The 12,434-nt window shown below is 40.1% G+C and overlaps 1 protein-coding gene across 2 annotated transcripts in view; it reads right to left on the bottom strand.

The window, feature by feature from the left end:
- Nucleotides 1–715: 715 nt before the first annotated feature.
- Nucleotides 716–12,434, bottom strand: part of LOC143027077 (homeobox protein PKNOX1-like) — a 318,091-nt gene continuing 306,372 nt past the window's right edge. For both annotated transcript variants that reach the window (XM_076188011.1, XM_076188010.1), the window contains exon 8: nucleotides 716–7,572. In XM_076188011.1, the coding sequence (XP_076044126.1) occupies nucleotides 7,521–7,572 (52 nt within the window). In that variant the 3' untranslated portion in view covers nucleotides 716–7,520. The remainder of the gene's footprint in view (nucleotides 7,573–12,434) is intronic.

The raw sequence follows: 12,434 nt of genomic DNA, 5'->3' as shown, positions 1-12,434 counted from the left end.
GCAAGATTCTCGTATGCATATGACCTTGATCTCATCATTACAAAGAAGCAACGGTGTTTAAAGCGCTGCTTAAACACTGTGGCAAAGGAATGCTGCAGGCTAGAGTTGAAGATCTCCACTACAAAATCGAAAGCCATGGCGTTTGGACTCTTGTGTGAGGGAGAGCAACCACCATCCAGGGCCTTGAGTAGGACCGGGTCCACCGGATACAGTAGCTGGGGGTCTGGATTGATACAAGGCTCTTCTTTAAGAAAAAAAAATCCTATTTCAAGGAGGGAGTGAAAGCAAAAACCAGAGTTATGAAAGCAATGTCAGAGAAGGCACTTAGTGTGAAACACCAAGTTCTTTGGACTATTTATGTGCAAGCTATCTACACAGTGGTGGCCTATGCTGACCCAGCTTCCACGACTGGCAAATGCCAAGCTCAGAGAACTCGAGACTCGCCAAAATAAGACAGTCCTCTAGGAGGTCGTAAGAGACGTATATCTTAGGGCCATATATTTACGATGTAAACAAATCATTTACAACCTCGTGGACTTGATCGTATCGTGAACATACAACGAAGATTCATTTGCTGAAGACAGCAGCCAATATGAAACAAGTTGTACATAACCTGGAAATGGTCTTGATGGGCCCAGATGGGGATCTAAGCACCCACTGGGTGATCAGTTCTAAGTTGCTTTTAACCCAAGAAGGAGAGTAAAAGATGTTAACATGTTATACTTTATTTGATACTCAAGGAGACAGGGATACCACGCTACTGGTGTGGAATGTATCGAGAGAACTGGCCTCGGAAAGAGAGGGAGAGAGAGTGAGAGAGCCAGAGTGTCGGACAGAGAGAAAAGTGTGAGAAATGGTCAGTGAAAGAGTAATAACAAGTGAGAGAGAGAGAGAGAGAAGTTCTTCGAGGGAATGACAGGTGAAGAGAAACAGACGGATCGTTTTCGTCATCGATCTCGGATTTACAAAAAGGGCTGGGGGAGGGGGGGTAGAGTCGGAGCGGGAAGGGCACAGTTTGAACTGGACCCAGCGACGACCCCGGGTCGGTTGGTTAGTGGGTTAGTTCTTCTGGGGCTCGGGGTCGTGGAGGGTCCTTCGTGACCTGACCACTTTAGGGGCTGGACCTTCGTGGGGGTGGTGGTGATGATGGTAGGGTGGGGTTCGACCAGTGAGACTACTACTGGTTTTGGTACTCAAGTTTCGTTAAACTTTTTTCCTTTTTTTCCAAAGTCGAACCCTTATTTTTTGTTTTGTTTTAATCGTGTGTAGGTCCAAATATATGGGTTTTTAGTTCGGGTCCTTTGCTCTTTATTTTTTATCTAAAATACGGATATTGTCTCGTTCATGGTGGAATGACTCAAGCTAAGGATGAGCCGAAGGACAGGGGCACGTATGGGCGAAGAGGAATGTGTAGAACTGCCGTCAATTAGCGAAGAAGCGTGGAAGGCGGTGGGGAAGCACCTGGCCATGGCATTCACGTCGCCAATGCCATTTACGAAAAACTTTAAAAAAATGATAAAAGGTGAGCCACGTCAGTGACTCGAGTCGTATACCTTACGGCCACACCCAATGTCACCACATACATGCCACCTGCCCCGCCGGCATCACCTTTCGTCCATCCTCAAAGCCGAGGTCCCTGATTCATGGCCGGCGGCTTGACGAGCCGCGCGACATTTGACGTTATCACGTGCGGCCGTGGCCGGATCGCCAGGGCTACTTCTTCCTCCTCCTCTTCTGCACCGCAATAACAGTTGGTCGTCTTCCTCCCTGCCTTCGAAAGCTTGAGGGGCGGTTTCCTAATGGGATGTACTCACCATTATCAACTCAAGCGTGGACATGGGGGGCTCGGGGTGGGGTGGGGGGGAGTGACAGGAATTTGACGTAACCGTAGGGAGTTGTTACATAAAAAAGGGGGCTAACACAGCCATGTGATAGATAGTGACGGCCACAGGAGACCTGGGTTAGGATTCTGAATATAAAAGGTGTCCTTAGACTTAACGCATCGACTGCATGTTCGTTAAACGAGGTGCCCCACGCCGTTTTAAAACGACTCAAAAAGTATACAAGTTGACAACAACCGTAATAGGTCCGCCATGGATGATAAGGACTATGTGAAAAATATGAGGACACAAAAACTTCACTTACAGTTAAAATGTAATCAACATCTGGATAGTTAAGACGGGTGCCTATTGCCCTTTCATTAAACTCTATAATAATAAATATTCGTTGCTCGTACAAACTGATCAAAGAAATTAGCTTAAACTCAACGCCATCCGAAGCGTCATTGATTGGGTTAGGTTTAACTCTCTGGCGAGGTGAAATCTCATTCTAGTACGAGTGATAACTTCAACATTTCTTATCACGATCTTTGTACATTGTAATCTGACGGCTGGCTTTAAGAGGAACGAAGGAAATGGAAAAAAAAGAGTACGAAAAGGAAATGTAAAAGAAATGTGTATATACATGTCTGTGCATATATTGGTATACTTTGATCACTGCACACACAAATGCATGATATACATACATATATACATACATATATGTATATATATATATATATACTGTAATAGGTGTGTGCACATATAGTAAAGAAGAAAGGAAGAAGAGAGAATAGGTAGAGGGACAGATGGGAAGACAGTGGCTGGGAGAGACAGAGAGAGAAGGGGGGAGAGGGGGGAGAAGGAGCGTGAAGGGATAGAGAAAAAACAGAGCAGATACTAAAGTGGATACATTTGGGGTACAACAGTGAACCGAAGATGACAGAGTTCTCAGTCCACGTTTCAACTGTTGACGTCCCAAATATTCATTCACGCTTGTCAATCGTAACATCTCATCATGCGCATATTAATACTGCCAACAGTGGTCGTTCAAACAACGATTTCCATCACTCTTCTGGGGGCATTTTTTCTTATGGCCCACTTCCCTTACATTCATGTGAAACGTTTGAAACAGACATTTTCATAGAACATTGCTTTTTCACCTGGAGACGTTTAAGTACAGTACAGTCCGGTAGAATGAGAAAACGTACCGATGACAACAAACAAAGACACAGGGAAGTGGTGTTTATTTATGTTGTTGCCAATCCTGTTAGTCATGACTGAATGCATGACTGATATGGCTACAGGTTTGTCGCTTTCAGCTGACAATACCTGAAACCATATATATATATATATATATATATATATATATATAATATGCATGCATACATATACATATACACTGTGAATTTTGTTGGCAATATATATCCTGTGAGTTGATACTGCTGAAGGAATTTTGGATTTCGAAAAGTGATCTTCAAGAAATTTTGAATTTCAAAAAGTATTTCTTTTCAACGGTTGGGGGGTAGGGGGATCGGGGGTTTGGGGGGCTTTGGAGGGGAGGGTTTGGGGGTTGGGGGGGGCCAAGTTTCAACGGGGCACATCCCTGTCCCCCTTCCCGCTCTTGCTCCAACCAAACAATCGGGTTAAAATTACGGATACGCTTGGCGTTAGACGAGCTTATGCTTTTCGTTTTTTTTTTTTATTATTATATATTTTTTTTCAATTTCCCTTTTTTCGACTTAGTCCCGTTCGTTGCTTATTGCTCTGGTTCGTTGCAATTAAGTAGAAAAAGAGAAAAAGATCACATGAGAAATTATCACAGAATTATGCATATTATATTGTGCTTAAAAAGTTTGCACCATCCCACTGCAACAATGATTCAGAAAACAAACACGGACACGGGGGGGAGGGGGGGAAGAGAAAAACAAACTTTGACAAGGGCGTGTCGTATATCGTTATGTTACTAATATTATCGTATAATCGTTATCGCTTCTGATGATTTTCTAAAGACGGCTAGAAAAAAACACACACGGGCACACAGCTCTGTTGATTATTATTATTTTTTTCTTCCTTTTTTATATATTTTTTTGTTTTTCTTTCTTCTTCACTGCGGATGTCTGGCGATGGGTTAGTAACCAGTTCATCACACGCACTTGGTAGGTCGTTTGGTGGGATCTCCAGGTTATCTAAAGGCAGACAGACAGGCAGATAGGCGGCGAAGAGGGGCACTATAAGGTCTACGTCACCAGGAGTTAAAAAAAATGGAAAAAAAAAATAGAAAACTGGTCACATTATTCATAGAAAATGGACCGGGGGGGCACATCATCTCACCACAGAAAACTACAACACCGGGTTGGTTAAAGGGGTCAGAATGCCACACACTTTTTTTATGTTTTTGTCCACACTACAGTTCACTACTTCCTGCATAGTTCCATTATTATTATTATCATTTTCATGTATAGGAAAAACACTGCTGGAACCAAAGAACAGGGTTAGGGAGTCTTAGTAGGGAGGAGGGCGTATAAGGGACGGGAAGGTGTCAACATAGCTAGAATTACATCGATATGCCCTTAAGGCTCTAGGTACGTATACTGCATTGCATCGGCACAATTGCACACTTTCGTATACTTCGTTACATTTACCTGAACAATCAAGTGTTTTCTTGTTGTATGGCTTTGCATATGAGAAACATCCCAAACACCGCACCCTTAACAAGGCGGGGCACAGGAATCGTTTGCGTCGTTGTTATTCTTTGGTTCCCAAGTGTTTTGCGTTTTTTTTTTTTCCCTTTTTTCCATTTATTTTGACTTCTCTTTTTTTGAGGCGCTTTTCTCCTTCTCCACGCTTTAGGGGTCCGAGCTGGCGAGGCTCCTTGGGCCATCCGAGATGCACTTTGGGAGGAGCTATTGCTGCTGCTGTAGCTGCTGGAGCTGCTGTGGCTGCTGTTGCAGCTGGTCTTGCCCCCTGCAGGGGGGCTGGAAGCTCGCTCGAGGGGGCATGGGGGAGCAGCGACCCAGGAGCACTGGAGGAGGAAGTGACGATCAGGGCACAAGGTGAGCAAGGTTGCCTGATCCGAGACTGTGGAAGCCGATCACATCCTTCGCATGGGTAAGGATGAATTCCCCCCACAGGTTAGAAAAAATACAGAGGTCCTCCCCCCTCCTCCTCCCCTAGGTCTTGCACCCACACCCTCGACCCGACAGCAGCAGCATGTCCTTCTCCTTCTCCTCCTCCACCGCGGGGGTCTCGTCCTCCTTTGCAATCGGCGAGGTGACGACCAAGATGAGGACGACGGCGGCAGCGACGACGACGACGACGACGACGAAGATGATGATGATGAAGTTGGCACATCCGGGAAAGACGCTGAGTTGGCTTTGGGAACACGTGAAGTTTGATCACAGGGGGGAGCGGAGAGGCTAAAGATCTATCAGGTCACGGAGAGGCAGAGCACAATCACTTTGGCAAGGTTTCCTTCGGGAGGATTCGCAAGATCTCCTTCAGGAGCTCGAGCACAGCAAGGGTTTGGGGGGGGGGTGTCCAGTCGTCGGGTTCCTAGCCGGTACAACTGTCACTGGGTGGTACCAGTAACCAGTAAACAGAACCGGTAACACAGCTCCTACTGCCCGTAGGGACCGGTAACTGTCCGAGAGTGTAAATTGTCTCCAAACAACTGACACTTCAACGGACTACTGGTAATCTATCCCTTGGCAAGTAAGAATCCGTGAGTAACGGTTACCGCCGTTACTAGTTACCAACTAGGTTGCCCGACATGTGGATCATTAGTTCCAACGGTTCCTTCTCTCACGCGCACACACACTCTCACAGTTTTCGAAAAATAAAATGTGGGGGAGGTCGCTTTCCAAACGAACCAATAAGAACGAAGAAATTTGATATGAAGAACGTCTTTAAACTGTCTTACGCAGAAGGGCAGACCCTATCTAAGGACCCCACCTCTACTCTGAAAGAACTTGGCTTGTGAACATAACGGAGGTGTGAGAGGTTACGCCAGGAGGCGCTGAGTAGCTGCGGCCGAAGCCGTCACCTTTGCCCTATTATGCGCTTTGGGGACTGTTGGGGCAGGTGACTAATAGTCACTGTGGCTGGGAATCTGAAAGGAGTGCGGGATTCGAACTCCCAACGAAGTGAATGCGAGACCAGTACGCTTCCGATGACGCCACCAGCTCACAGCATAACGAAGGGCTACTGACTTAAAGGAATGAAATGGTTACTAAACTTCTTCGGTTCTGAAGACGGGTTCCTTCGACTTTTTATAAAGAAAAAAAGGGGGGGGGCTAAGTCCTTTGGGGAGACATTTTGTCTTTGATAACCTCACAAAGAACTGACCAAAGCTCCTTCTTCGGGGGTTGGGGCAGAGGTGGGGGTGGGGGGTGTTCTCATAACTTCAGCAATGAACGGAACACGTACGGGAATCACGGCGACAAATGATAACGACACACACGACGATTAGTCTCACGTTTCCTACACAACAGATCATCTCACAAATCTCACGACATCTTCGATAAGCTGGAAGCTCATGATTGGGGGAAAAACAGCCATTTTCCTTTGTTACAACCTACGGAGGGGGGGTGGGTCCGTTACCTTATCGTGGGTCTTGTTGGTAGGGTCAAACTAACTAAACTCTCTAGTGGTTTACTAGGTTAAGAAACCACGTTCATCACATACCTAACTGGGCGCGAGCGAGATTCTCTGACTTTATAATTAGACGACTATGTCCAAATTAATTCATGTCAGTGCAATGTGGTAGGAAGGATAATTGTATCTAATGTGAACTCTGTTTTTTTTTTTTTTTTGCAAGTATACCTATGCTTCAATAGGTATATATTTGAAAACTAATGCATATATATATATATATATATATTGTGTTTTTGAGTGTGTGTGTGTGTGCGCGCGCGCGCGCGTGAGCAATGGGTTTACTGTTGTTCCTGTTGACGATGAGGGTTGTCTTGTTGCTAGTAATGATGTTGTTGTTCCTGTGTGTGTTGTTCGTATTGCTGATATGAGTGTTGGTGTTATGAAAGTGATTCTTTGATTACTCAGCACGATCAGGATTAATGCTAACGTGAATTTCGTTCCTCAAGATGCATCCGCTTTTCACCTAGGTTATGGGCTGCGACAGAGCGCCTCACGCTACAGCTGCTAGTCAACGACCCTATCAAACGCTTCATGATCCACAAACAAATCATAAACAAGCTCACACCTTGACGACGCTAAATCTAGGTTTACTGTTTCAGCCTTGTGAAAACTATGGTGACTAATACTCTATTATCTTGTTCCTGTAGTCTAGGTTACTGGGGAGGTAGGTAAGTCTCACTTAAATGACCAATTTCGTTGTAGAATGTTGCCTTGCGGGGTTGCCACGTTCGACCCCTCTACGAGTAGCTTTGCGGCGATGCCGCTTTTCCACCCCTCTACGACTAGCTCTGCGGGGCTGCCGCTTTTCACCCTTCTATTAGTAGCTTTGCGGGGTTGCCACGTTTCACCCCTCTACGGTTAGCTTTACTGGGTTGCCGCATTTCGCCCCTCTCTACAAAGAACTCGGCATGTGTGCGGGAGAGAGGAGGAACGTGTAGGTACTAAGAGCACAGGGGTAAACGTTGGTGACGCTGTTCCTCTTGGTAGTGCTCTCCTAAGAGTCGCTTTGCCTCTCTTGATCTTTCCCCTCCTTCCCCCTCCTCTTCCTCATCTTCCTGCTCTTCTTCGCCTCCTAGTGATACAGGACTGGCTGTAACCTCTGTGGATACAAAGAAAGTGTTTGTTATTGTTTAACGCATGTAGGTAATTCCAAATGTGTTTGTGAACTTTGTCTACCTTCCTTATTGAAAGTTGAAGTTAAACTTACTTAAAATTAGACTTAAGATTAGACTAAAATTCATCAGTTTTATTGTTGAATATTTCATGGCAAATTATGCATTCATTATCAACATGTGTGTATATATAAATAAATTACATTTTTGATGAAATGGTGAAAATAGGAAAGGCAAGAATGTATTTTGGGTTAAATTGGATCAACAAGTTGACTTAACCAGCAAGAAATGAATGTGAAAATTAGTCCAAAGTTAATTAGTTCAAAGCATGTTGGGAAAAAAGAATAATAACAAGTTAGACCATAGAAAACGGCATGCGATAAAGCGACATGAAGCGATAAACCCACATCGGAAAATAGAAAACGGGAATGCGGTTGACCCCTCGAACGCGGTGCCATGCTTCAGGAAAGATCACGGGACTTGTTGACAATGACTATTATGGTGAGTATGCATTGACAATATGGTGACGTACGCACTGTTATAGTGAATATTGACAATAATAATTTCAATACTTGCTACTGATCACCATAGCCTCTAACGCATTTTTAAATATCACATCTAGAATTCTCTATATGCCATTTCTAGGCCACAGTCAGTATTGATGCAATTAACGTAAATATTTCCATTAAATAATTCTTGTGAACAAGTTTTCAGTAACATTTAATAAGACAACTGACAGACTATTCTATTCATCATCGGGTCTGTTTCAGACTGGAAATGGGTCTAGACTGTTTGCCCCTCTCCCTACCCACCCCGTCTAGGACTGAATGCATGTAAATAAAATCAACTGCCGACAGTCATAATTAAATACATGAAGCATGTCACTCCGCTCAAAAAAGCCCAAATATTATAGAAAAATATTTACATGAAAAGAAAATAATGAAAAGCATAAAGCATGCAGTTGTCCGTATGCTGTACAGTATGTGCAAAAAAAATATTGCTTGTAAGCATGCACTTGATATGTATAGGTACAGTATGTATATATACGTATACACAAATACATGCAGCCAGGCACATGTATATATATTCATTTTCATTCAACGGCACCATTCCCTTCACCCCCACCCCACCACCACCACCTCCCTCACTGTCCCACTCTCAGCAGCGGTCACCCTATCAGAAGACAAGATGAGCACCTTACGCAAGGAGGAGCTGAGTAGCTGCGGCCAAAGGCATCACCTTTGCCCTAAGATGCACTTTGGGGGACTGTTGGGGCAGATAAGTAAGTCATTCCTAGGAACAGGAGAGAGGGCAGAATTCGCAAACGCAGCAATGCGAGACCAGTACGCGTCAGATGACGCCACAGGCGCACTCCCTTACCAAGAAAAGTTCCATGAAATTACCCTTTTCTAGGAGCAGATTATCTTAACTTGTATATATATATATATATATATATATATATATATATATATATATATATATATATATATATATATATATATATATATATATATATATATATGCATACACACGTATCTGTGTGTATATGTGCGTGTATATATGTGTATATGTATATACTCGTGTATATATATGTGTATGTATGTACTCGTTTATATATGTATATGTGTATGTATATATATATGTATATATATATGTATATATATACACACATATATATATATACACACATGTACAGTATATATAATGTGTATGTATATAAGTATATATATATATGTATGTATATATATATATGTATGTGTATGTATATATATATATATGTATGCATGTACGTGTGTATATGTATGTATGTATATGTAATATATGTATATATATGTATACGTATATATGTGTATATATGTATATATGTATATATATATATACATATATACATGTGTGAATATGTGTATCTATACATGTGTACATATATATATATATATATATATATATATATATATATATATATACTGTATATGTCTATATCTGTGTATATTTATATATACACATTCATGTATATATATATATATATATATATATGTATATATGCATATGTGTATATATGTGTGTATACATGTACATTTGTATATATATATATACATATATATATATGTTTATATGTATAAATATGTATACATGTGTGTTATATATGTGTATACATATGTATATATATGTATATAGATATATATGCCCATGTATATATATAGATATATATAATTGTGTGTATATGTGTATATATATATATATATATATATATATATATATATATACATATATAATATATATATATAATCTATATGTATCTATATATATACTTTTATATATATCTAAATATATATACTTATATATAATATATATATATTATATATATCTATATATATAAGTATATATATTCATACTTTCATATATATATATATATATATATATATATATATGTATATAGATACTTTTATATATGTATATAGATACTTTTATATATGTATATATATACTTTTATATATCTAAATATATATACTTATATATAAATATATATATATATATATATATATATAGTGTATATATATCTATATACTTATATATATAAGTATATATATATTCATACTTTCATATATACAGTATATATATATATGTATATAGATACTTTTATATATGTATATATATATATATATATATAATATATAATATAATCTATATGTATCTATATATACTGTATACTTTTATATATCAATATATATATATACTTATATATAAATATATATATATATATTCATACTTTCATATATATATGTATATAGATACTTTATATATATATATATATATATGTAAATATATATAAGTATATATGTGTAAATATATATAAGTATATATATGTAAATATATATATGTAAATATATGTATGTAAATATACATATGTAAATATATATGTAAATATATATGTAAATATATGTAAATACATACAGTATATGTAAATATATGTATATATATATATAATATATATATATATATATATATATATATATATATTTATGATAGTCGCGTGCAGGACTCGAACCAACCGCTCTGCCGCCAGTGAGACAACTGTCCAGTGCATTAACCCTCTCGAACACTGAGACTACAGAAGTCTCGGAACTTGAAATCTCTCTAATTCCCAACATTAGGAAGATCACTCTCTACGGGTAGACTCTGTTCTTGGGTGACAAATTAAGATCGCAGGGAGTGATCTTTCCTAACCTTGAGAATTAGAGAGATCCCAAGTTCCGATACTTTCGTAGTCTCGGTAGTCTCGAGGGTTAAGGCATCGCACAACTGTCACATTGGCGGCAGAGCGGTTGGTTCGAGCCCTGCGCGCGACTGTCATATAAGTTATATGATTAATGTCGCTGTCCACTAGCGAATTTCTCGCGCGCACGCACACACACACACACACATATATATGGGCATGTGTATATGTGTGTACTTGTGTATGTGTATGTATGTATGGGTGTGTGTATATGTGTTGTGAGTATATGTATGTATGTGAATGTATATGTAGATGTGTATGTATATGGGTATGTGTATGTATATATATGTATATTATATATATATATATATATATATATATATATCGTATAATTAATCTTATTTCACACCGAATGGGGGCGTAATCGGAAGTGTGCTGGTCGCGAATTCGCCTAATTCTGGGTTCGAATCCCGCACTTCTTTACGCGTCCCAGCAGTGATTGTTAGTGACCTATCCTATCAGTCCCTAAAGAGCATAACAGGGTAAAGGTGACTGCTTCGGCCGCTGGTACCCCCCTCCTGGCCTAGGCTCTCTAGCTCCCCAGTTTCCTACTGTTTCACGGAATGAGCGTCTTTCCCTACGATTGAGGGTAGCCTGTCCAAGACAAAATGGAGGGGAAAAGACGGAACCAATGTCCTCGCTCTCACCGAACACAGGTTCATACAGTTTTTTAGTTTTATTCAACTAATGGTAACGGTAACGCTAACAGTAACGGTAACGCTAAAGCTACTGTTCTAGGATTGATGCCGTCGTGTTATGGAAGACTAGAAGAACGCTGAACATGATTTATATTCATATTTTTCGTGAACACAAACTCCGTACATATTTCTATACCAATTGTGCTTCAATCATTTTCATAGTTTTTTCTAAATCATGCCACTAATGTGCAACATTATTATTTTTACTAAGACAACAATGAAGTCAATGCAGCTCTATAATCATTAATATCAATCTATGATAAATAACTGATGATAAATAGATATATTTATAATTAATCCGTGGCCTGCAAGAGAGACCAGGGGCAACGGATTGATTATATTATCTGTATATCTAATTATCAAATTTATTTATTTATTATTTATCTAATATACAGCTCTACAGCTACTGTCACTGCATATTGCGTAAACATCAACATCACAAATACAATTTGTACTGATATCTATTTCCTAGATTGTATTTACTTCCTAACTATTACAACAGAAGGAAGTCTAATAGACCTATTACTACCGCAATATCAGCTACTGCTCACAGACCCAGGACATCTAATCCTATTACTATTTCTACTACTACTACTGTTACTACTACTACAACCACCACCAATTGTCAGCTCTCCTTATGTGAAAAGGCAGAGGATCCAGAACTGACATGGACAGGAGACCGAGTACCAGCCCCTCGGGGCTGCACCTTCAGATGGAGGTGTGGGGGTTGACGGGTTTTGAAGACGGACGGTGGGGAGATGACCCTCTCTGACGTCCATATTTCAGGAACATCACCTGCAGGCGGGTCGGTTCCTGTATTACTGATAATCTCCTAGTCATCTGTATCTAACCAGTTCCGAACCTCAAGGCAACCCCT

Source organism: Oratosquilla oratoria, chromosome 7 (genome assembly GCF_046742065.1).
Source record: "Oratosquilla oratoria isolate Oo_2021 chromosome 7, ASM4674206v1, whole genome shotgun sequence".
NCBI classification, from domain to species: Eukaryota; Metazoa; Arthropoda; class Malacostraca; order Stomatopoda; family Squillidae; genus Oratosquilla; species Oratosquilla oratoria.
Note: the sequence above shows the minus strand (reverse complement) of the source record. Positions and strands in the feature narration are given on the sequence as shown.